This window comes from Girardinichthys multiradiatus, chromosome 22 (genome assembly GCF_021462225.1).
Source record: "Girardinichthys multiradiatus isolate DD_20200921_A chromosome 22, DD_fGirMul_XY1, whole genome shotgun sequence".
In the NCBI taxonomy this organism is placed as follows: Eukaryota; Metazoa; Chordata; class Actinopteri; order Cyprinodontiformes; family Goodeidae; genus Girardinichthys; species Girardinichthys multiradiatus.
The window spans coordinates 22,667,897-22,694,639 of NC_061814.1; the positions used below are offsets into that span (position 1 = coordinate 22,667,897).

At 39.2% G+C, this 26,743-nt stretch overlaps 2 protein-coding genes across 2 annotated transcripts; both read right to left on the reverse strand.

Moving 5' to 3' along the window:
- Positions 1-1,409: 1,409 nt before the first annotated feature.
- LOC124859471 (neurofilament light polypeptide) lies at positions 1,410-5,413 on the reverse strand. The gene is made up of 3 exons (XM_047352267.1): positions 4,484-5,413; positions 4,270-4,394; positions 1,410-2,846 (listed from the first exon to the last, which is right to left on the reverse strand). The coding sequence occupies exons 1-3, from the start codon at positions 5,411-5,413 to the stop codon at positions 1,697-1,699; spliced, it is 2,205 nt and encodes a 734-aa protein (XP_047208223.1). The 3' UTR covers positions 1,410-1,696.
- A 2,393-nt stretch (positions 5,414-7,806) lies between these two features.
- Positions 7,807-11,953, reverse strand: comtd1 (catechol-O-methyltransferase domain containing 1). The gene is made up of 7 exons (XM_047352058.1): positions 11,796-11,953; positions 11,568-11,686; positions 9,488-9,593; positions 8,917-9,035; positions 8,468-8,522; positions 8,239-8,372; positions 7,807-8,157 (listed from the first exon to the last, which is right to left on the reverse strand). The coding sequence occupies exons 1-7, from the start codon at positions 11,848-11,850 to the stop codon at positions 8,005-8,007; spliced, it is 741 nt and encodes a 246-aa protein (XP_047208014.1). The 5' UTR covers positions 11,851-11,953; the 3' UTR covers positions 7,807-8,004.
- Between the last annotated feature and the right edge of the window lie 14,790 nt (positions 11,954-26,743).

The window sequence follows — 26,743 nt, forward strand, 5'->3', positions numbered from 1 at the left end:
AGAAGTAAAATCTATTTCACAGGACTAAGAATTTATAATCAACATGAAAATTGATTTAAAAATATAAAAACTGGAGAGAACTTATAGCCAATAACATGAGGAATTTAACCTAACATTATGCTGACATTTTACAAGTTTAATTGGCAGAGACAGCTGTCCAATCAGCCTGTGGTCACTCCGAGGATGGAATATGTGTTGCATTCACTGACTTAAGCTCAGCAGATGACCTAACTTCAAGGGTGAACTCATCAGGCGGGACCTTCTTGACCTATCAGGATGTGGAGTAACAATAAGGACTAGTTTATAAAGCGTTTCGTGTGAAGGTCAGAGAGACACTTTAGCTGAAATAATTATAACTTATGGTTTACAGCTGCAATCATTACCGTGTATTCTCAAGTAAGTAATCATTTCACTGAATAACGTGCAGCATTCACATTTAAGGTTTGTTTATAAAAGTTCCATGTGTGATTTGAGAATGGGACTTGTGTTTTCTTCCACAAAATAAAAAGAAAACATCCAGATCATGCAAAAATCTCCCAAAAATGTGTTATGGTCTAATAAAACCAAATTTAAACACTCCGGCACCTCACAGTGCATCACCAAGAAAACACCAGTGAAACATGGTAATGGAAACAATGTTCTGGGGTTAATTTTCCTCAAATGGATTTGGGTTCTTTGTCTAAGATGATAAACTTATGCAGAGTTCCACTTACCAGTAAGTGTTGACACCAAACATTCAAGTAGCTGCAGAAATGCTGAAGATAAAGAAAGATCTGATTTTCGGCATAACTCTGTGCCTAAACATACGTTTAAATGAATGAAATGAGGGTGTCACCTGAGCAAATGTACAGTTTTGGAAGGGGCTACCCAGAGTCTAAAACTAAATCTGACTAAATCTGTGCGGTGACTAGTAGAGTGGACAAGAGATGTCCTCACTATCTGATTGTTTTACAAACTTTACCAGAAAAAAAGGGAAAATATTGACAAGAAAGTATTGGGATTCTGAAACAGACTGAATGCTAAAACTGAATGAAAACGGGAACCAAAACATTAGTTTAAGCATACGCACAGATTTTTTGGGTTTTCAGTGTATTTTGACTAAATAAATATCACATTGGATGGCAGGACGCTGTTTACATATTCAGAGATGTGTTGACCTAAAACCTTTACCTTATCACTGTTGAAGCATTTAATGATTGTAAACATTAAAAAAAAAAAACAAACACCTTTTGGTGTAAGCATGCAAATCTGTTGACCTGTCTGTTTCAGAAAGGCTACATCAATCTTGAAAAATAACCCGGAATCAATTCATCATTTTGTATTGCTTTTATTTGCACAAACCAAAGCAAACACAAACAAATAAATGATCAAATTGCTTTTACATTCATATTAGATTTTATTTAGGTGATTTTAAGATATTTTAAAGCCAGTTTAACATTTGAGGTCAGACAAGCTGCAAAAACAAAATAAGAATAAGAAAAAAAGCATGTTCTGTACTTTTGAAATGATAATGCTGAAAATACAACAATAATTCAGTATTTTCATTGTTCTTTGTACTCGACTCTGCTGGTGCCATAATTTACCATTTGCATAATGAGCCCTTCTCTATTTTTGGCTGTTATCTCTTTGAATGCAAAGTGTTATCATCCATTCTTAACTTCAGCAGAAGCTGTCATTTTTTTTAAACCGTCAGATTTTAGCTTTGAATCGGACTGCTGTCTGCAGGTGCCTGCTGTAACTCTTTCGTTTCTACAGTCTTTTCCTTTTGCAAAACAGATGAAGTTATTTGGGTTTTATCACCGCTTTTTGGTTGCTGGGCCTCTGCTTTCGCTGTAGATTTGGGAGATGGAGATTCATCTTGGTGTTTACTGCTTTCATGTGTGGCATCCTCAGTGCTTTTTGTGTTTTCCTCCTCAACTTTTGCAGGATCATTCTTTGTAATTTCTTTTTGCTCAGTGTAGGTCACTTCTTTCTCCTCATTTTCTTTTGCTGCAGAAGTTTCTTTAGGGATTTCTATAGATTCCTCCTTCTCTATCAATACATTGGTCTTTGCTTCTCCAGTCAATTCATCAGTTTTCTCTTGCACCTGGATAACACCACTATGCTGCTGAATTTTGTCACTTTCCTCAGATGCTGGAACCAAGGTTTCATCAGCGGGCTTTATATTATGAACTGAGATAGAGTTTTCTTCTTTAGTTGAACCCTGTTTATCCTCCCCAGATTTAATAAGATTTTCCTCAGATTCCCCCACCTTTAAATCATACAACTTTGAAGAGATATCTGGCTGATTAGGTATCTCAATCTCTGCAGTTTTGTTCTTCGTGTTCTCAACTGCTTTATTATTATCTACCTCTCTGTCCATGTTTTCATCACTCAGGAGAACTGCTGCCGTCTGTGATTCTTCTGTACTATTTTGCGTTTTATTATCATCCTCCACGTTATCAGCTATCTTTGCATCATCATCTTCCCTCTCCAACCTTTCATCTGATGCTACTTGACTCTGCTGACTATCAGACATCTGGTTTCCCTCATCCTGTCGACTGTCCTTATGATCACCCTCTTCTTTGCTGCCCCCTCTCTCACTTTTTCCACATTCCTGCTCATCCTTCCCCACATCTGTCTGTTCTGATCCTGTCTCCTCAAACTCTGTCATCTCGATCTCCCTGGTGGTTTCTGTTATGATCTCCTCCACAAACTTGTACTTGGGTTCTGCTCGTCTTTGTGTGACTCCTGGGCGACTGAAGCTAGGGAGGGTGTAAATTGGTGACTGATGGTAGATATGGGGCAAGGGGACATGGGGGTCAGAGATGGCGGACAGCCGAGCCTCCTCGCCACAGAGGAGTTTCCTGCAGGATGGAAAAGAGAATTTACATGTAATGCACATGGACTAATGGTTCTTTGTCCTCTAATCTTTCTGTAGGTTAATCTATATAAAGATCTGATATACAGTGGCTTGCAAAAATATTCATACTCCTCAAACCTTTTCACATCTTTTGCTGTTAAAAACACAAATTAATGTGTCAGTCAATACTTTTCACAGTATTTACAGCAGCAAGACTTTTGGGTATGCCTCCACCATGTCTCTTTATCTGGAAATTGACATTTGTACCCATTCTTTTTAGCAAAATAACTCAACCTCAGTCAGACTGGATGGAAAGCATATGTAAACATAAATTTTCAAGCCTTGCAAATAATTCTTATTCGAAGTTAGAGCTCTAAATCAGCCCGGCTGAAGAAAATCCTAACCGCGGTATCAAGCTGCCGCCACCATGTTTCATGCTGAGAATGCAGTGTTTAAAGTGTTAGTACATATACTGTTTTTCATGTTGGACAAAACTTTCAGTTTTAGTGTCATCTGACCAGATCACCTTTTTCCACATATGTCCCCTACTTAGCTTGAGGTAAAGAGGACTTGATTTTCTTTTAACAATGTGTTCCTTATTTCCACTACTCCCTAAGGGTCAGGTTTGTGAAGTGAACAACTAACGCTTTTTGCCATTAGATTCTCCCACCCCTCTGTTACCATTACCATGGGTCTCTTGACTGATTCTGTGACCAATACTACCCCTGCCTGGCCTCTCAGGTTACATGGACACACATTTCAGATTTTGTACTTTAAAAATACATGGAATACCATGTCATTTTTGTTCAACATCACAGACATGGGCTACTTTGTGTTGGTCTATCAAATAAAACCCAAACAGCATTTGTTGAAGTTTGTAGTTGTAACGTGATAAAATGTGCAAAAGTTACTGGGGTGTAAATATTTTTGCAACTGTAACAAAAACCAAAAACCTTCCCTTGAAGCAGTTTAAGTTCTTAATCTCAGCCAATATTAATGGAATTTGGGTTTTTGTTATTTACAGGAATTTGAATTTATGTCAGATTTGAACTTAGTTATGTATTTTTGACTTAGAGTATACCAAAAAAAACAAAAACAAATCAGCATAGGGGTAGTTATAAGTTGCCTAATAAATCAAATCCTAATTAATCATTAATAACCTAATTAATCTGATTAACAATATGAGTTTATTGCACTTTCAGTTTATATGACATGTATTATAAATGAATTTCCAACAAATTTACATCAATTCTTTAGTGTACCTTTGCACGTTTAAATTTAAATATGCTCTATTGAAAGCATAAAATATCCCCTATAGGAAACATTACAAGTATACATATGTTCTAGTATTATTATTATTTTTATTATCAATAAGAAATGCTAATAATCATTTACTAATATTAATAATAATAATAATTGTATCATACCTGTAGGACAATATCTCCACATCCAAAGCCATCTTCACATTCAGGAGGTCATGGTACTCCCTTAGGTAGCCAGACATGTCAAATTTGCAGTTTATAAGCTCATTTTCAAGCTCTTTGATTGTATTCTGAGTAAGAGAGAAGACGACATAATTACTGGAAATGGTGTATCTTTGTGTATGTTAGCGCTGGAGGAAGCGGAGGAAGAACGTCTTACCTGATAGTGAATGAGTTCCTCCTTGTGGCGATCCTCGACATCATGAAGTTGCTTCTCCAGAGCTTCTCTGGTGCCTTTAGCACAGTCCATCTCAATGCTCTTGGCCTGCAGACGCTTCTTGTACTCCTGGATCTCCTGTTGGCTCGCTTTTAGCGCCTCTCTCTTGGCCTCGGCAGCCTCCGTCAGTCTGGCGAACTGAGCTCGGAAACTTTCCCCGGCCTGCTTGACGTCGGACACGGTGTGACTTTCCAGCTGCCTCCTGATGTCACGGAGTGCCGCGGTGACGTCGGAGTGGCCAAATTCGTGCGCTTTAAATTTGACCTGAGCATTTTGGATCTGATCAAACATCTCTGACACTTCGGCCTTGTGGTTCCCCTTCAGAAAGTTGATTTCATCCACAAGGGACTCCACTTTACTGTCCAACAGTAGTTTGGCCTGATATGCGTCGCTCATGTCTTTCTTCAGGACCATGAGGTTGCTCTCAGCCTCTGATCTACTCTCTGTCTCTCGCTCATGCTGTCTCCTCAAGGTGGAAAGATCTTCCTCCAGATTATGATGTTCGATTTCAATTTGGTTCTTCTGATGGGTGATATCCTGCACCAGCTGCCTCAGTCTCCGCAGCTCTGGGCCATACTCCTCCTGCAAACAAGATGCGGGCTTGACTTTCCCTCTAATGTCTTCAATTTCTCTCTCCAGGAGCTGGTTGTGTTGTTCCAGCTGGTGCACCTTCTCTATAAAACCTGCAAGTCGGTCGTTCAAGCCATGCATTAACTCTTTCTCATTGCACTTTCCAGATCTGGGGATTGTTGAGCTCATATCCGTAGAAGTCTTCCTGGTTTCTAATTCCGATCGTCTCGGCTTGTGTTGTGAATACGTATCATGAGCGAGTCTGTGCGGGAAGCCGAACCTGTCATCCATCCTGTGACTCATGTAGTCGGTGTGGATCTCTGGTGCGGAGAGGCATCTGTGTGGGCTTTTATACCCCACGCCATCTACCCTGTTTGCAGAATGAAGCTGTCCGTGGTGCTGAAAAGGTGTAGCGTCAGCTGGTGCTTTAATGAGCCCTTACTCCACATTTTGTCGCAGAAAGCGATGACGTGGGCGAGCTCAGTGTCGATGTCAATCTGAAAACAATTAACCTTATATGTGGAATTTATAGGTAGGAGCAACAGAAGCAGCAAATGAAGATGTTTGTCTTAGACGTGTTTCTTACTCAGTCTGCATATTGCACTATATTTACACACACTGTTTGAAAACAAAATAACAAAAGTTTTTCCTTACTGCCTGTCATTAAGTCAGAGTCAGGCTTCACATCAGTCAGCCAGAATTTCAACAAATAATTCTGCCTGAATCTCAGAATAATTAGAGATACATTTTTTTTCAGAATTTGTTAAAACTTTTCCTCTGAAAAGTGTGCCCATATTTCCTTAGTATTGCCTTTGAAACTATGATTTGGGTCAAATATTTTGTTCTCCTTCTTCAAGTTTCACACATCAATTTGCTGGACCTTTGGCACATTTATCACAGAACTGGTGTGACTGAGTCAGTTTTGTAAGCCACCTTGCCCAAGCACAGATTTTGTGAAATGTTAATGATTTGGTTCCGCTTAGCAGTCGCAGGTTCTGGGCACCTTGCAGTCATTACAATGGTAGTTTTTGTATGGATGAAACTCTCAGTGAATCCTTCCTTTTGCATCTGATGTCAATTTTTTGATTTGTTTTTACATATAGATTAAAGCTTTTACAATAAAAAAAACCATCTTAAACAATCAGTTTATCATTGTGGAATAATCCAGTCCAGTAATAGCCAGTGTGTTTAGTCTTGTTTTCATGCTTGTCTTAATCTAACACTAAAAAGACGTTGAACATGCTCTAAATAAAGGTTTCATAAACTTTAAGCTGTGTCAATCCACTTAACCACCTATAAGAATTTTATATTTTGGACTAGAGATTATCATATATAGTTGATATAGTTATTTTGTAACAATACAGGAGACCCTGTGGCTGAACATCCAAATTAGCAGTAGAAAATTTGTTTTTTTATTTTTATTTTCTTTCAAATTTTTGAGTTGTCATACTGCCCCCTGATGGAATAATGCCCTGGACAGCTGCCCCCTGATGGAATAATGCCCTGGACAGGGATATACATCATCCATACCAAAACCCACCACTATCTGTATGCCATCATTTTCTAGACATGAATGTGGGGCAATCTGTGTGACAGCAGAAATTGGGTCATCCAGCAGGACATTGATCCAAAACACATTAACCCACATGTGACTGGCTAAAAACTAAGAAAATAATGAAGGTGTGACATTTGCCCTGTCAAAGCCCAGACCTTATTGAAGTACTGTGGAAAGAACTTAAGTTGTGCAAAAATAAATGTCTGCAAACGTCAGTGAACTGATCAGAGCGGTTGGTATGAGCCAAACATCCTCCACTACTATGTGAAAGATGAATTAAGTCATAAAAGATCTATTTTAACTTACTGCTGTTAAATATAGTTCTCAAGCTACTGAATCATGGATTGTACTTCATCTTTGTTTGATGAAGAATATGTAAAGTTAGATTTGAATATTTTTTTCAGATCTTGGAAAGAACAGGATCAGTTTTATTATGTTTTCATACATATTACAAAACCCAAGAACTGAAATAAGGTACTTTTTTATTATTACTTTAACTATCTTGGGGATATTGTTTAGTCAAACAAGGAGTCAGCTTGTCAGTGCTCAGACCATATGTGACACATCGCATCAAACTTGCTGACATGGCTGTCATCCCAGAAGAAAGCCTCTTCGAAAGATGATGCACAAGAAAGCCCCCTAATAATTTGCTAAAGACAAGATGACTACGGACATGTATTACTTGAACCGTGTCCTGTGGTCTGATAAGACCAAGACTTATTTGACTCAGATAGTGTCAAGCATGTGTGGCGGCAACCAGGTGAGGAGTAAAAAAACAAATCTGTCTTGCCCACAGTCAAGCATGGTGGAAAGAGTGTCATGGTTTGGGGCGGCATGAGTGCTGCCAGCTGTGGGGAGCAACAGTTCATTGAGAGAATCATGAATGCCAACATGTACTGTGACATAATAAGGCAGAGTATGATAATGACAATAATGGCTGTTTGGTGAGTTATTTTGAGGACACCGCAAATTTACAGTTATACCAGCTGTACACAGACTACCGTACTTTACATTTTATCAAAGTGTCATATCTTCATTTTTGTCCCATAAAAAGATATAATTAAATATTTACAAAATTGTGAGGGGTTTATTCATTTTTTGTAAGATAATATATACAGTACACATAATGAGATCTTTAATGTTCAGAGAAGCTCAACATATTTTTATTGTTATTAAATGCTATTACATGTTATTACAATACTGATGTCTATAACTGTGGAGACTCAGAAGTTTTGAATTCATAAAAAGAAAGGTAACTTTGGGAAGGATTGCACACTTTAATCTGATAATGAATAGCACAATCAAAACACAACACAATTGCCATATAAAAATTCCCCTTTCAACATTTAATGGCAATGGTCAGCCCGTCCCCGACAGTGAGCATGCTCAGTTCAACTCTCTGATCCTTGTGTATCTTCTTATTAAGAGCATCTAGAGTCTGAGATGTGGTATCATTGGGTGCAGGGTTCACAACCCTTCCACTCCACAGCACCTGCAAGTGTAGTAACATCACAGAGATATTTGAGTTTCATTTGTTGTCAAAATGTGAACTGAATATATGAAGTTTACTTACATTGTCAATTGCAATTATACCACCACTTCGTATGAGCTCCAGAGACTTCTCATAGTATCTGTGATAGTTGGATTTATCTGCATCGATGAACACAAAGTCGTATGTTCCTACTTCCCCGGCTGCTATCAGTTCATCTGATCAAACACAAGTAAACAAAACAAACACAAAAATATAAATGAAACTTTCATCTATATAGGAGAGTAATGATGAGAACAATAAAACTACTTACCCAGAGTTTTAAGTGCAATTTGATGCTGTACATCTATCTTATTTTCCATTCCAGCCTGCAGAAAGTAAAATTTTATTAATTGAGTTTCATTCAGTCTTTACAAAATAATGTTATGTCAAGGTCTAAGCAGGAATGGATTTTACAGCTTGGCTCGGTAACACAGTTTCCTGAGCAGACACCTTGAAAGTGTCCAGCCTGTAGGATTTCTGGAGACACACTGACAGGTGTTAGATATACAACGTGCTGTCAGCTGCACAAATTAGCTCTGACAAAAGCTAAATGCCAAATTCTGATGTTGTTAGACCAATAATTGTGCACTTATGTAATGTAATTTAGACTAAAAAGAGACATTTTAATTTTTTTTATATTTTAAAGACTTGGCAACTTTATGATTTCCATAATAAAGGGATCAAAGTCGGATTTCTTCTTTTTTTTTTTACTGCTCTTACCTCTTTAAAAAAGGGTTTGGCTATTTCCACATAGCTGTCTTCTATTTCACAAGCTACCACTCGTCCATTCTCTGGCATGGCCAAAGCCATGCTCAGAGCATTGTATCCAGTGTACATCCCTGCATCATACATTGGTTAGTACAGACTGAGGTACATGAAATATATTTGTCAAAAGGCAAGAACATGTTATGAAAACAGACCGTACACATCTGAATCGTACTGGATTATGACAGTTAATCAGTGCTTGACCCTAAAAGCTGGACTGCAAATAAATGGATTGATCAAAACTCAGAAATATATTGAACAAATATTGTGACATTTCCATTGAAAAGATCTCAGTAGGAACTTTGTTTTACATTAAATTTTGATTTTAGTGTCAAAATATCCTTTACTTGAAAAAAAATAAAACCTGAACCAGAATGCAGTAATATATTTAACAAAACTTTTATTAGAGGAAAACAAACTGCTCTGCACAATAGAAATCATACATAATTAATACCCGCTTATACAATTTTAGATTTATTTCTGTCACTTTTAAAACTTTCGGATTCACATTCTGAATTTATCTTACCAATTTCAATTGCTTTTGTTGCATTGATCAGTCTTATGAGATTTGCCATAAACTGGGCTTGCTCTGCTGCCACCATCACTCTGCTCCACTCATCTTCAAGGGTCCTCTGAAATGAAAACACACAAGAACTATTTCTGTAGCTTTACACCCACACACACACACACACACACACACACACACATACACACACACACAGACATCCGTGTTTTACTATCTTTATGAGGACTTTTCAGTTACTTCCATTGACTTCCATTCATTTTCCTTGATTTTTAGTGCCTAACCCTGACCCTAACACTAACCCTAACCAGTTAATACCTAACCCTAACAATAACTCATTCTCATAACTCAATAATTCATACCCTTGTCCTAAACCTAACCCCTGTCCCAAGAACGGAATTTGAAAAAGTGAGGACCAGGAAAATGTCCTCACTTTGTCAAAATGTCCTCACTTTGCGATAAATATACGAAAAATGGTTCTCACTCAGCAACAAGTACAAGAACACACAAACACACACACACTTCTTGCTACATAGTATTTCCTGAGGTGGGTCTGCATATTACTTTTGCTCTGTAACCACACAACGTTATTAACTGCACTTTTTTGTGTTAATTGTATTTTAGTGTGATGTAGATGTAGTGTCAAACGTACAGTGTTTAGCAAATTGAAGACAAAACAAATGGGACAATTTATAAAGTCAGAGGAATCATGATGTGATTTCAAAATGAGAGACTTTTAATTATCCTGAACTTCAAACTCATAAACAATGCAATAAAAATAATAAACTACATGTGTAATGTAATATCGCATGTTTAATATTAACCCACATAATGTGGACACTGAAAGAGCAAAGAAGAGGTTGTTAATAGTTAGTTATTAATTAACCTATGACCAAATGTTCCTGTAGCTAGTTAATCATTTAACAGAGATACTTGCATAATTAATTTTATCTGAATATTGTTAAAATTATGTGTGGCGCTTTCAACATGGACAAGCAACAAAATTACAAAATGGAAGACGCTTTTTTAATGACTCATAAATATTAGTTCATGCTTTTCAAAAAATCAGACTGATCAATAGCTCCAACACAAAACTGCTGGGAACTGAAACTTTAGTTGTTTAAGAGAAATTTGGAATATAGTGGAACATTTCTTATTTTCTCATTGTATACACTACTGATGAAAGGTTTTAGATAAATATTCTCACTTAATGGGTCTCTTTATTATCACTATTTACATTGTAGATTTTCACCAAAAGCAGCAACACTATGAATGAACTCACACGGAATTATATAGTAAACAAAAAGTGTGAAATAGTCATAAACATAAAGAAAACCATTAAATGAGAGAATGTGTTTAAAACCTTTGACCTGTAGTGTAAATACCATCTGCCCTCTTAACAAATTGGTGCCAACTAGATGGTTACTGAGCAGTCATTAGTGTTATTATTAAGAGTACATGGCAAATAATACATATTCAGTCAGTCATTTTCTACCGCTTCTTCCATAGTGGGTCACGGGGAAGCTGGTGCCTATCTCCAGCAGTCTATGGGCGGGAGGCGGGGTGCACCCTGGACAGGTCACCAATCCATCGCAGGGCAACACAAAAGCAACCCGGGGAGAACCCACGCATGCACGGGGAGAACATGCAAACTCCATGCAGAAAGACCGCTGGCCGGGAGTTGAACCAAGGACCTTCTTGCTGCAAAGCAACAGTACTACCAACTGCACCACCGTGCAGCCCAATAGGGCACGGCAGAAAGTAAAAATAGTATGTAGGCCTCCAGTAGGAATTTGCAATACAATAATTAAATAAATATCAAAGTCTCTCTGGATTTCTTCATCACTAAACCACACAGTAATTAAGTTATTTATCATCACATCTGATTAGAAATAATTTATTACCTAGTAGTCCATCAGCACTAATTTAATCATTTGTTACCTTTTTGTTCCTTTGTAACTACTCAGAATTTGGTCTCCTTAATGTTAGTGTAACAATAGAGACAATGTGTTATCAGTAAGTCATCAGTTGCCTAAAAAAAGATATCAAACGTCAGAATGTTATGTTTTTTGGGCTTTCTTACCAGTCTGAGTTTGGTGAGGACTGGATGCTCTCTTAGGGAGTTGTCAACTACGTACTGCAGCACCAGATTATCTCTTCCTTCGCTGTGGCTCTTTCCAACAAAGGCAGACTTTCCCATGCCTGATCAGCAAGAAACAAAACTGCTGAAATAAACATTAATGTAATAAACATTCCTGTAATAATCTTCAAAGACTTCCTGATCCAGTTTCACAGCCTAAACCTTTGTTACCTGTTAATACAACAGCAAGTCCAATGCAGACTAGCATCTTGATGTCTGCAGCCATTCTGCTCTGTTGTCTTGGGATGTTATGAGGGGAAATTTTAAACAGCTCGGGTTTGACTGTGATGAGTCTCTCAGTGTTGTTCCCTTTTGGACAGTGCCATCTGTGTTTGATTTGGTTAACCTTTTAAAGGGAAGGCCACGCTTATTGATTTTTTTTTTTTTTTAAGTTTTGTAAGATAAGCTTATCTGACAAAAAAGGCAGTATACTTTGCATTTGGTTCACTTTATTTACTTGCTCAAGCCACAAATTGTGAAATACTGAAAAACCCCAACAATCCAAACATTGTAAAAATTAAACATTTTCTCTGACAACACCTGCTTGCTTATCAAGCAGCGTATGATCATAGGTTACAGCTAATAATAGCTTTCAGTTTTGTAGCTTACACTGGTATATAATTCTTCTTTACACCTCCACCCTTGCATGAATAGAAGGGAATTTTAAAAAACGAAAAAGGTTTGACTTTATGTTTTTTGGTTGCTGTCTATCACTACCATGTAAAAATCATGACTGCCACCAACTGACCCTACGTTCGGCCTTTAATGATTACATCCTCACCAGTGAGTGATAAGAAACAGCCACGTGATATTCTTTTGCAATGAATTTTGTTGAAACAATTGTTTGGACACTGGGAGACTGGCTTAGAAATGCTAATGTTTGCTAAATTTATAGGGCAGAATATTTTTCAAATCAAGTTGAAATTTCCTTTTAAAAAACACAAGTGTGAAGTTAACATTAAAATTACAACAACACCTGCTTACTTTTGAAAGTGCATTTTTTACAAAAGAATGCAGAATGTCGAAGTACGGTACTCACCGGGCTATTTATTTGGTAAACCTTGCTAACACGGGGTTGGACCATCTATTCCTTCAAAACTGCCTTTATGCCAGAGATTCAACAAGGTGTCAGAAACATTCTTCTGAGACTTTGGTTCAAATTGATATGAGAGCATTATTTAAGGTACTGTAGGTGCTGCAGAGTTTGGGTCTGCACATCCATAATGTCTTCCACCATATCTCAAAGGTGCTCTTATGGATCGAGGTCTACATTCACTCACGCATTTTAGGTGAAGAGGACATGATTAGCTGCAAGGATTATGTCAGGAACATGACATGACCTAAAAAATCAAAAACTAATGTGCAGCCTACATATTTGTACAACGTACAACTGCATTTAGTTGTATTATTACAATTAATATGTATTATTGTGACAGAAAAAGTTGTTGTAAAGCCTTATTTAATGCTTAGCCTTAATAAAGTTATTTTAACCTGAAAACATGACCATAGTTTACAATGGAAAACAGTGAAACACTTTACTATCAAATAGAGGAAACGTTTAGGTCCTGTCAGAACCCTTTTCAAATTAAAGGGAACCCTAAACAAAATCTGATTCTGGTGGCTTCCAGCCAAATTACACATTAAGACTCATTCCTTGATTTTTTTGTATTTGTTTTTCTCAATGATGATTACTATTTATATCTTGCTCATTCAAAAAATTTACAAGTGAGAGCCTGACATGTATGACAACTCTATTTCTCTTGGCTCCCCTTGTTGGTCTGGAGGGTCTAAACCACCCTTACTTTGCTTGTATATTGGGCTGGCTCTGGGTCATGTATGTTTTTTTAACAGATTTGGAAAAATCTTTTCTGCAGGCTGTACTTTGTTTTCTTTGAATGGTTCTCTGAACCATTTAAAATTTAATGAGCCCTTTTTTCTAGAGCAAGACCGCCAGGCTGTTTTGTTTTTGTTTTACAATCCACACTTTTAGATCATCTTTTCTCACAACTTCAGAACAGGAATGGAGAAGATGGTATAGCCAGGATTGTTCAAAAAGGAATTTCGGGATGTGAGTGGGATGCAGCGCCTCTCTAAGGACACGGCGTTTCCTCTGTCTGTTCCCCAATTAAGCATGCACAGATACAAACAAAAATACGCTGGGAACAAGAACACATCATTTAAATGAGCCATGACACAAACTGTCTCTTAGAAAAATGTTTGAGCTGTGGCAAAGTAAAGGCAGAGGATGCCTCAAAGTGTGCATGCTTCTCTGTTAAAGTCCTCTTGGTGAAAATGAGATGCCGTGTTTCTTCTCCACCATCCTCTCCCTCTGCCTCCTGCTGCTCCGGGCCCCTGCTTATGTGATGCTAATTGTTTCTGCTACTTGTGCCAAGTACCTACTCTTCCCCAGCACATTCCACAGACAGGGCCTAGTCCCTTGGCTGCTTTTTGTGTCTGTTTAAGGAATGAAAAAATGTGCACTGCCATCTGCGGTGAGCCCACCACCGTTCCCCCTCCCGGCCTTGACTGTCACTGTGCCACAATGATACACGTTGAAGCACTCTCTCTAAGGGAGGACAAAAAAAAACAAACTATGTAGTGGAAAAGCAAGAAAACAAATCTGACACATACAACTACTAATATAAAACAAAATAATTCAGGAGTTTCCTGTTTTGATGTGTTTAGCATGTGGGATGGAGGACTGGGTACAACTAAAATACAGGCTTTTAAATTTTAGGGGATGCATAAGCTAAACTGAGGTATGTTGTCAGTTTAAAACCAGACCTATCGTATTGTGGACAGGGGTTTGTGTTTGATTTTCACATATCAGATGACATTAAACCAAAGACAAGTCTGCAAGTCTGTGCAACTTTCACCTCGTTTTTCTCTTCAGGTACCTATCATTGACCACCAAGTGGCACTGTTGTTCAGCAAATGCACAAGCAAGCAACTTTCAGAGACACCAAGGCCTGCACACTCCTGTCTCTGTTGCAATATCACTTTCCTCTTATTGAATTGACCTGCGACACCATCAGAGCCTATACTGGCGCAACATATTGATGTGCTCATAACACCACATGGTTCTTACATCATCCGCATATTCATCATAGGGAGACAGCTTCTTCTGTACTCAAACAACAGGAGTCAGCTTGGCATCATCTCAGCAGTCAGATAGGCTTGCATGAATATTAAGTGATGTTAATCACAATGGAGAGACCAACATCAGGACAGATGACAGACAGTTCTCAGCATTCAATTGACATGCTTGGATTTGTCCACTGTTTGACGACAGCATCCTCCAGCATGACATGTCTATTTAGGCGTGCACTGAGCGTGATTTTATTCCAACTGGGCCACCACATTGGTGTGTTTTTATCTGAGAAAAAAGGCCAAATTAGGTATTATTGAACACACTTACGCACATAAAAAAGCATCGTGTTAAAGGGCCTTGCGAAAGTATCCCTACTGTTTAAACCTTTTTAGATTTTGTCACAGAGCCACAACAAACTTTAGTGTATTATACTGGGATGTTACAAATTTAGTAAAATATCAAAAAAGAGTGATATGCTTTTGTATTCTGCTCTTGTACTATGATAACCCTAAATGCAACTTAGTGTAACTGAATGTAGATCTTTAGAAGTTGCCTACGTAGTAAACAGTTCATCAGGGTGTAATTAAATTTTTTTGTGTTTTGTGAAGACTTCAGAAATTTTTTGGGTGCTATTTGTGAATAAATAGCATAATCAACGCAAAGGAACACACCCAAAATATCATGGTTACATTATAAAACAATATTCCAAGTACTGCAGATCTCACTGAGCTCTGTCCAGTTCATCCTAAAATGGAAGATTATTAATATAAAATGAATGACTATTGCAGAACTGTAAACCTACCAAAAGATCATCTACACTGACAGGTAAGATGAGGAGAGCATTCTTCAGAGAAGCAGTGAAAAGGCTCCTGGTGACTCTGGAGGGGCTGCAGAGATTCACATCTGTTGGTACCAAAACATTTAGTTGTGGACTCCACAAATCTAGCCTTTATGGAAGATTGGTAATACAAAGCATATGTTGATGCCAAAATGTAACTTTCTAACTTCAAAAAGTCAGGTGTGACAAACAAAACAAACAAAACAAAAAAAAACAAAAAAACACGTCACCCTGGACATATCATGATTAGTAGAAAACATAGTGGTCGCAACATCATGCAGTTGAGATGCTTTTCTTTGGCAGGGACAGGGAAGCTGGTCAGGGCTGATGGGGAGATATAAAATAGAGGGCACCCCTGGAGGAAAGCCTCCTGGAGACAAAACAAGACCTGAGACTGGGGCAGGGGTTCAGTTTCCTGCAGTTGTAACTTCAGGAAATGTGAAAAATTCAATGGGTGTGAATACTTTTTCAAGGCACTGTAAACAGGCTATTGCAATGGTTGCAGAATGTGGATGAGGCTGTGACAAAATAATCCCAAGAACTGTTTTTCTAATCATAAAAATCTGGATTTTCTTCATTTGTGTCTGAGCTACAGTGCATTCTGCAGCGAGAATGCTAAGGATAAGCCATTCAGTTCACTATCATCCTCTCTTTGTGTGTTCAAGCCAAACAGAACAAAGCAGTGGATCTGCCTCTGCTGAAAAAAAATGAAAAGGAATGAATGGCAGGTGTGGTTGTTTGACTTTTAAATCACCAAGGCATCTATTCTATTAACCTGCCGTGTAAATAAATACAGAATTCAATTTCCATGCAGTCACGCAATAAGTTGACAGTCCTCAAGAAGATCAAACGGGCCGCTTCAGGGCACGTGAGCCACAGTAAAGGAAAAAAAAATCTTGGCTATGTGAAAGGTGCTGACACCTCGAGCATCCCACAAAAAAGAGGCAAATGTCACATCCTGAAAACAATTACTGGGTGAACCCCGGGTTTAAAGCTAGTTCTCCCAGCATCATTTCAAATACAGTAGAGCTTCTCCAATAACATCTTGCAGTTGTTGTCAGTCCTCATTGTCACAGAGAGAATTTCTCTGTAAAGAAGTAATAATGCTTTAATTGCCCATTTCCACTGTAGCAATCCTCTGTTATGTTATGCACAAAACGTTACATTTGCATTTGCTTCTCTCTACCAAAGCAAACTCAGTCTTTGCCTAAGTTCCAGAGCAGAGTCATTGCATCCTCCCTTCCTATTAGTCTCACTCCCATCTGATTGTTGCGTCCTGTTGTGACCGCACTCGAGGCACTAATGATAATGTTATAACCCAGACCAATTTGCCATGGCAATCAGACTCACTTAATTGAGTTGATTATAAGCTCCCTGTCTGAGATGACCCCTCTGGACTTGGAAAAACTGAGCAGGAAAAAAAGGAGGGTGCGGATGGGGAAACAGGGTTTCCTCGGGCATTCCATCAGTCCACAATGGCCACATGTACTATGACTGAGCTGGGGCATATGTGCATGTATGAGTGTGCACATGACAGTGCTGCATGTGTGTGTGCCGGCAGGAGCTGGCTAGCTGGGGGAGCAGGCCTATGAGGAGGTGTAAAAGGAGGAGAATGGTGGAACTGTGGCTGTAAGGAAGAGGATCGCAACGATTTGGATTTGGAGGTTGGGTTGGAGGGGGGTGGGATTCAGGCTAGGGGTTCGCAATCACAACAGGGCTTGTGTAATAGACCCGGACACACAACACATCTGAACTTAATCCAATCAGGGGGAAACACAGCGCTTTCATCTGCTCAAGACACACAAACATAAGGTCAGGAGCAGCTTGTATTAGAACGATGATGTCAGGAAGAAGTGGTGTAGATAATTGACTGTCGGCATGTTTAAAGGGCTAGGAGAGAAACAGAAAAATAGGAGGAAAGCAGAGATTTTCGCAGCTGGTCCAGCCAAGCAAATGTAATGGGAAGGCTGAATGAGTCAATGCATTATCAGCAGGTTGATGTCAATATGGGACTATTGTTGTTAAGCTCTTGTAGGTTAGCCAAAGTAACTCATTTTGAACATGTAACTGAAGATAATAGATTGAGCTCTACTTGCTAATTTCCCAATATTTATTTTATTTATGTATATGCTGATGACATATTTGATGATATATGTTTATAGAAAGGTTCTTGAGGCTACTGTACAGTTGTTTATCCACTAACATAATTTAAAATTTGCTTTAATTTAATTATTTACTGCAAAAGTGTTTTGTATTTGTTTTGTATTATAAAACAAAATATTGAAAAATATCAGATTTGTAGTAAGGTAATAAAGAAAGGAAGTATTTGGAAGGAACTAAATTCAGCTGAGCTGTTGTGGTGTGATCTTTAACAAGCAGTGCATACCCCTCCAATGTGCCTGAATTAAAACAATTCTGCAAAGAGTGGTGGGCAAACATTCTTCCACGTCTCCAAGTCCTGCTGTAGTTTGTTCTAAGTGGAAGAAACACTGCAGCAAAATACATTTTTCCGAGTTCTGCACATCCTGTAGTTGCTCTGTTTGAGGAGCATTTTGAACACTGCATATAGCTGTTTGAAACCAGCTACTCATTTGTAAATCACACATATCAGTGCAAACTGTGTACATGTGAACAAGAAAAAGGCAGTTAACCAGAGAGTAGTGAGAACAATGGTAAGCAAATGGTTTACATTCTATGAGCGTTTTCTCCATTCTCTACGATAAACAGCATCCAGTTTTTCTGTTTCATTGCTTTATAAAAAGTCCAAGTGCGTCTCTTTTGTGTAAGAATTCTCTTTAACTCTCATCGTTGTGTTTGAATAGGGTGAAATGGAAGTCAGAAGGGAAAAATGGTGATGAACAGGTGCAAAGAGTGTGTGGAATTGACCAAGTTGTAAACTGATGGAGAGCTATTTGGATGTTTAGTCAGTATAATAAAACAAATATCTGTCAACATCTCTAGATTTGACCTTTTTCAAGTTCTAATACCCTTTTGTTAAGCATTTTATATCAATATTCTGTGTTTTAGGATACAAATAAACAATGGTAATTTCAAAATTCCGTGTATTTATATGAGTAAAAATAATCGAATTTAACTTATGTATTTGGCTGTAGTATTCCGGCTCTTTAGTTTTGCAATATATATGTATAATCCCCATATATGTTGCCACCTTTACTGCTCCTGCTTTAGCAGTAAAACTAAAAGTACATAAATCTGTAAGAGCTTGTTTGGAATATAAGAACAGGGGACAATCTTCCGGGGCCATGCAGAGAATTGTTTTATTTACAGGAGAACTGGACACACTAATAAAAGCCACGGAGCACTGCGACCTTATATCTAGAGGTAGAAAGCAAATGTGCTTTAGAGAGCCAAGTATACTGGTCCCTTTCATAGGCGACTTGGTTCCACCCATGATTGAATGCAACATTCTAAAAGGACTATTTACTCTTTTCATCTCCTCTTGTGTATAACAGACGAAGCAGCGTGCAGCTTGCTGTAAAAAAACAGGACCTGGCCTAATGTTGCATGAAGACCATGGTGAATTCATATTGATGGGAGAGCAGCCTCTGAAGCCCAGCAGACATGATTTTTTCATAAGCCGCCGGGAACAAGAAGTCAGTCAGCTGACAGGTGCTAACGCCGCCAATTGTGCCGTGGATAAGAGATGGGACGTGGAGAAAAGAGGCAGGGAGAAATAAAAAAGCAGAGACAACAACCGGTTCCTCTTTTCTGAAGCACTTGTGTGTGCAAGAGTGTGTGCTCTGCGTGTGCTTGCATTGTATTTGCTCCGTGCACCCGGTTCCCTTCTATAGCTGCAGAGGATTTTACGGAAGAGTCTGTGTAAACACCAGAATGCATGTCAAATATGATGAGTCTTGATAGCTGTAAAACATACCCAAGGACTTCTCCTCACTTATTATCTACAACCTGAGCCCTGGAGCTATGTCTGCATCCTTCTGCCTTCCCTCCATGCACGTCGCGCCACAAGTCCCTCTCCAGAAAGCATTGATTATTTTGGCATGAGCCAGGGAGAAAGAGAGGTGTGATTTCTTTTGTTTCCTCGATAAAAAAAAAAAAAAGAAATCAGCAAAAATAAATATTTTTGTGAGCTTGCTGCAGCCACGAGAAAATATGAGCACATTGGGGAGGAAATAAAGATGATGGATTTGCTTGTTGACGTGCGTGTGCCTTTGTGGAAGAGGCTGTGTGGAGGTTTTCTTGGCTGCTACCGTTGGTGTGTTCTTTCGTTCCTCTGCGTGTCTTTTCTGAACTGTACATCTAGCGGAATATTATTATCTGTAAGTAATTGTGTGCCCCTGTTTGCTGTGTCTCTGGGTGTGCTGCGTGAGACAGAGGGAACTGCTTGGCACAGAGAGCGACCGAACCTGCAGGCGGTGTGAGGCTCCGGGGAACCACTTGAGATTGCAGGCAGAGGGACTGATAAGGCAGCTAGCCATTCATCAGGCCAGATGAAGGCAGTATAGTTGACTGGAGGAACCCAGGCATTGCCCCAGGACGGCTGTCGGCCTCTCAGCGGAGACCTGTGACTAACACATGCGAGCAGGCATGCATGCACACAAATAGCCGAAGAATGAGTGAAGAAGGCAGGATGAATGGACTGGAAGGAGGTATAGGGTCCAGGACTCAGGAGAGGAAAGAAGAAAAGTATAATGGACCTCCAGGAGCTGGAACCCCATCTCTTCAGCGCTACATCCTGCAATTGAGGCTCCTGTCTGGGGTTCATATGGCCCTCTGTGCTCCAAAAACATCCATCAGACAGATATTACTGCAATTCAGAGGTGATACATTAGCCTGGGTGCCATGGGGACAGTGTGTGCTGCTGATGGATTTCTCTGGGGCTCTCTGCCGCTGTCACAGGGGCCTCTCTAAAAGAGAACTCCTTCTGCTGCTCAGCTCACAGTTTGAATTTATTCCACAGCAATAGTCTTTGTATTTTATTCTTAATCATACCACCCAGAGGATGGAGACACATTTACACCAAAGAAAGTACCACTAAGTTGCACACTTATGAAAGCAATACATTACTTAAGCACTTATGCTGGCCAAAGAGGAGAGATGAAGCTACTTTAGAGTGTTGCAGGGTGTGTTTATAAGACTATATTAGTGTCTCACCGGCGCTTTGATAGAGCTTGTGCCGTCAATTTGCACAAAGCCTCCATCTTTGCTTACATAAATCCCACCTCAGGGTTATTATGAATCTGATTTATTTGCACCGCTTATGTTTATTATTGTGTTTTATAGTTTATATTCATGTGTTAAATGCCATCAATAGGAAAGAGGAGCATGTGTGTCTCATCCCGCAGAGGATGAAAATGGTTTATGGAGCAGTGAGAGCCAATAAACAGGCGGACACACTCTTTCAGATGTGCATCTTTGATGTTTTATGCATGATGAATTCAATAGTTTAGCGGAGGTACAAGGCCAAATGATGTGTACCGACAGGACTTCCAGATAGCTGTTTGAGAAGCAGGATATTGAGCTGTGTGTTTGAACGGAGATCCTGTCGTAATTTTGTTTCTCTGGCTTTATGTTCGGTTGCCAAACAGCGAAAGCAAATGAACCAACAAGCAAAGCAGAATGTGGATGTTTGGAAGGGGAACCAGTGTTGTTCCCCTCTCCATTTTTTTGTCCAGTTGTGGTTTGGTCATACAGATGTTTTTGGACCAATAAAATGATGCTGAGTGGGGGCCTGAGATGGGATCTTTCTGCAGACAGCTCACCAAGAACAACAACACAGGTTGATTTTATTACCAAAGCACAGTGAAGTGCCACACTGTCCACAGAACGTTGGTTGCCGACAATAATAGCAATATAAATCCCTGGTTCATATTATGCTTGAAATGTCAATAAATAAAATGAAAACAAGTTTCAGATCATGTTTTTTACTCATACAGAGCAACATGAATAGACACTGTGATAAAACAGCTTTGATGATAACAGACTAAAGAAATGCAATGCTGCACCTATATTTACATAAATTGTACAAATTATTAACATCCAAATAAACATTAATTTGAGAAGAGCTAATTGTCATCCTTTCACATGTTTTTCATACTGAGGTACTTTCACACTGATATTTAAATGAAAAAGATTGAGTAAAGTATACAAGTCATATTTTTTTGATATGCCAAAAAAGTCTGGGCCTAGCTTGTGATTAAATTGCGTGTGCCACAGTATCAGTTTTGTAGTAAGGTAATGCTTCAGCATTATTTACCAAAAGAAGCATATCTACTTAGACCATTGATATGCAATGCAATGCACTACTTTAATGGGGTTGCAATAAATCATTGCAATCTGAGTCAAATCATGTTTTCAGTTAATTTACCACCGATTAAGATTTTCTTGGCATGATACCAGGTCTCCTGTTTCCAGACCAGGTGAAAAGATGAGCTTCATTCCAATTCACAGATTTGACGGAGTTTGTGTGTCAGGTATATGTGAAAATGCGCAGATCTCCTTGTGTTTCCATCTCAACGTCTGACTGCTGTGAGTGAGTCTTTGATAGCTGCTGCACCTCGAGACAGACAGGCCTGTGCCAAGACGATGGCATCAAAAAGCCAACGATTGACAGCTACTGACAGCCATCTTCCTCCTAAACACTCTTCAGGTCCCTTGTGTTTCCTCCTTCCCTCCTTCCTCCCCCTCCTCTCTATCTGTTTTTCCCCCCATATTTGTCTGGGGAAATTGAGGAGAGTCAGACATAAAGAGATGGATGTGGTAAACTGGCACCTGTCATCGTGTTTTGTTTTGGTCAGGGTACAGCGAACATTCGTAAAGTTTTAAAAGAAATTTGGAAGGATTGAGTACTTTCACAGCTACAATTTAAATCTCCAGGTGAATTGTCCTGCACACAGTTTTTTTTTTTTATTTGAGCAAAAGCCTTTAGGATAAGAAGTAAAACAACGTGCAAAGCAGCAAAGGCTTACAATTTTCTCAACAAAAGCAATTAGTCACAAATTAATATTTGACCTTAATTTGGCTAAATATGCTAAGACAAAGCATTCACAGGGGATACTCAGCTTTCTCAAGTTTTATTCTCAAGACCTGTCACATCAATGTGTAATGCTGTCACCCAGACCGAAATGTCTGACATGAAACACAAAGAACCTGTGATCTTTGCCAGGGGAACATGCACACGCATGCACGCAAAATCCATCACCTAAACAAACGCTTGCATGCTTGTAGACGCACAGATAAACACACGTGCACCTGAATTTCTCAGGTCGCGGCTGTATTTCATCAGACTGTGTTTCCTCACTATGTTCAGCCTGTGGAGCCATTATCTCCTGACACACTTATTCCGCTCTAAATGATTTCTCTTCATCTTGTGCGAGACACCTAATCAAAATTGAAAGAAGGGAGCCTAATGCCATTCAGAGAACCCACTGCTTTCAACTGCATTTACTGTCATTATGAAAATGAATGGCGGCAGGTGAGAGCCCACATGTTCTTTCCCATCGTGACGGAGTGTCTTTTAATGCATCATGTGATCTCTGCTGTTGCTGCTTTTGACTGAAGGCCTTAGTCGGGGACTTGACTAATCACATTATACATCTGACTCATTACCTATGGCTTCCCCACCGACTGTGCTGCAGGTGTCACACGTCGAGATCATTAGCGTTTACTGAAAAGAGCACACAGGAAGGAAAAGTAAAACTTTCACCTACAACTCAAAGCTGGTGGCTTGCTTGTGACAGGACATCAGCTCAGGGGAGAGTTGAAAGACAGGGTTTGTCAAGTTTGTCTTTGGACAGACAGAAAGGAGAAGGGGGGGGGGGAGGGGGATGGGGGAGGGGGGCAGACTTTCAACTCTGAAAACATGGCAGATCTTTTCAAATGCTGCCTCCTTTTTTGATCTTATTAAAAACATCAGCAGTAACAAACCAGAGTAACTGGTGTTAGAAAACTTATTTGACTTGTTTTGAGCTATTTAGTATTATTATCTTCAAGATACTTTCTCTCGTGTTAACTAGGAAAAACACTATAGGCTTCAATATAAGCTCCATGTGACACATAATTAGGTTTTGGAGTAAAGGTGTTGATGTTCCTCTGCACAACCTGTCTTTGGGCTGTCGCTGCTAAAGTCACTCCTGCATGTTGGAAATGTATTTATTGAAAGCACCTATCACCAGCTGTATTTTTCAGACTTATTCTCCACATTGTGTGCCATGGTGAGGATTGGATGACATCTCCATCTCGTTCCTAATCCACAGTCCTCTGCTGGGTGTGTTTGTTTAAGTTTTATACGTGTGTACAGAGGCTGTAATTACCTCTTTTTGACACGTGGCTGCAGAAAAAAAGGATTTTTTTAAGAATCCATTGCCAAAAACTGAAAGTTCCCCAGGCTTAATTTGTCAATTATTAAATTATAATTATATTTTCTTTAAAGCCATTAGTTACGGAGGCTTAAACAATCATTTTATGTAAGGCTGATAACTTCTCTGTTCTTTGCACAAAGGCAAGGGAAAAAAAATCATTAAAATCTCAATTATGTGTCCAAATTCTTTTTCCCCAATTTAGCTAACATGGAGCGGAGATGATTCATGGCAGATGAAGGCGTGATTTATAATTAGATTAAGGCTTAATGGAGTAGGATTTATTAATGATGAAGACACATACGCACAGTCTTTTCCTCCACACTTGTTCCAACTTCAATTGGCACATTGCTCACTCATCTGTAGTCGGCTGCTGGGTCCACTCACTAAGTTGCAGTAACAAATTCTTACAAGGAATTATGCACAGGCACGGACAGGCCAGCCTTTAAGTGATAGCCACAATATGCATTTGCCTTTAAAACTTACGGGGGGAGTTTAATTTATTGGGGATGTCACATGGCGGGAATGAGTAATTATTCCCCACACCCCTGTGGACCCCAGTGGTTAATGCATTCACGGGCCCTTGGGGGGGCGGGGGGTATGTCAGGAGGGGGACAATCTCACTGCCGCTCTGATCACTGACCATGTTGGACGGCTCATGATTCATGATTCAATAATACGCATCTAAAAATCATCCTCTGAGGGTATGAATTTAAATTTTTCCTTTTAACCTTGTCGCTGGGTCTTAATTTCTAGATCTCAACACCAACATTAAGGTGAAGGCATCATGTTCAGTGTCACATCAATGAGGATCAATGACTGCCAAATGGTTTGATACTCCAAAAGGAAAACATACAACCCTAATCACATTGTGGTTGGGATGTTGTGTAAAATGTAAATAAAAACAGAATACAATGATTTGTTAATCCTGTTCAACCCATATGAAATTTAATACATTACAAAACAAGATTTTTAATGTCCAAACTGAAAAAATGTATTGTATTTTGCAAATATTAACTCAATTTGAATTTGATGCCTGCAAGATGTAAAAAAAAAAAAAAGCTGGGCCAGGGGCATGTTCATCACTATGTTACAGGTTTAAGGCTTTGTAGGTGGAATTCTTTCCCCTTCTTGCTTGACGTACAACTTCAGTTGTTCAACAGTCCGCGGCCTACGTTGTCATATTTTGGCTTCATAATGCGCCACACATTTTCGAAAAAGATGCTGTTTGGATGGCAGCATATGTTGCTCTAAAACCTGAATGTACCTTTAAGCATTAGTGGTGCCTTCACAGATGGGTAAGTTACCCAGACCATTACACTAACACACCCCCATACCGTCACAGATCATGGCTTTTGAACTTTGTGCTAATAACAATCCAAATAGTCCTTTTCCTCTTTTGCTCAGAGCACACGATGTCCATGATTTCCAAAAACAGTTTTAAATGTGGACTCATCAGACCACAATTTTCCACTTTGCGTCAGTTCATCTCAAATGAGCTCGGTCCCTAAGAAGCCGGCGGCGGTTCTGGGTATTGTTGATATATGAAGTTTAAACAAAAATTCAACGTGGAAGACTCACCATCATCTCCAGCTTCATCTAATTACTCCTCCATGCGGCTCTGCTTCACCAATCAGCGTGAAGTTTGCATCTCTTCCTGGCCAATCATCCTTAAAGGAGATGATCCTTAAAAGATCTTCATCCATGGAACCCTCCGTTCTGCAGCTGAACTTTGACCCTCCTCCACCCCATCTCCACCATTTGGCTTCCAAATTCTTTCCAAATCTCCTCAGGCCTCCACCCCACCACCAGGATCGGATCCCAGGGGGGAAGATATCTTTAAATCTAACCCTAAGATGTTCATTCAAGCGCATGTCATTCTCAGCATTCACGTCTTCCACTGGGGTCCGAGCGCCAAATATATAAATATTTACTGATAAACTTTTCTAATTGCATCCCTGTCTTCTCTTTGTGAGTCTTTCCATGTTGAAATGGCTTTAGCTTTATATGGTAGAGTTTTAACTTGTACTTATAGATGTAGTAATGAACTGTTAACTGACAATGGTTTTTCCTGAGACCTTGTGGTAATCTCCCTTACAGAATGATGTTGGTTTTGAATGCAGTGCCTCCTGAGGGATCGAAGGTCACGGTCATTCAATGTTGGTGTTCGACATTGCCCCTGACATGCAGAGATATCTCCAGATTCTCTGAGTCTTTTGATGATATTATGGACTGCAGATGATGAAATTCCTTGCAATTGTACGTTCTTAAACTGTTGGATTATTTGCTTATGGAGTTGTTCACAAATGGTGAACTTCACCCCATCCTTGCCTGTGAAAGACTGAGCCTTTTGGGGATGCTCCTTTTATACCAAATCATGACAATTGCCTGTTTCCAATTAACCCGTTCACCCGTGGAATGTTCCAAACTGGTTTTACTTGTTTTAAAGTCTGTATCATAAAACAATTAAGTTTATTTATTTAGAAGTCCATTGTTTTTTTGGCTTCCTGTCTGCAGTTCAGTGTGAGATTCTGGTAGTCAATCCTTTGATGTCTGAGCAGCTCCTGACAATAGCTTATCAAGTATAAGATTACCACCTCTCTTTTTGTTCTTAGCATTGTTTGGGGGACAGCTCCTGGGACAAACGTTGTGACTCAGTTGCTTTTCTTGTTTCCCATTTAGTGTGGATAGCAGGGCTGTTATATTGGTCAACGTCAATATTAGTTTTTTTCTTTTTTGTTTGTTTGAAAACTATTGTCTTGTGACAGGTTGGGATACCTATACCGTAACAATGTATTGACATACTGTAAGGCTTTTTAAATCTTTTGCAATAAGGTATAAATATTAAAATTCA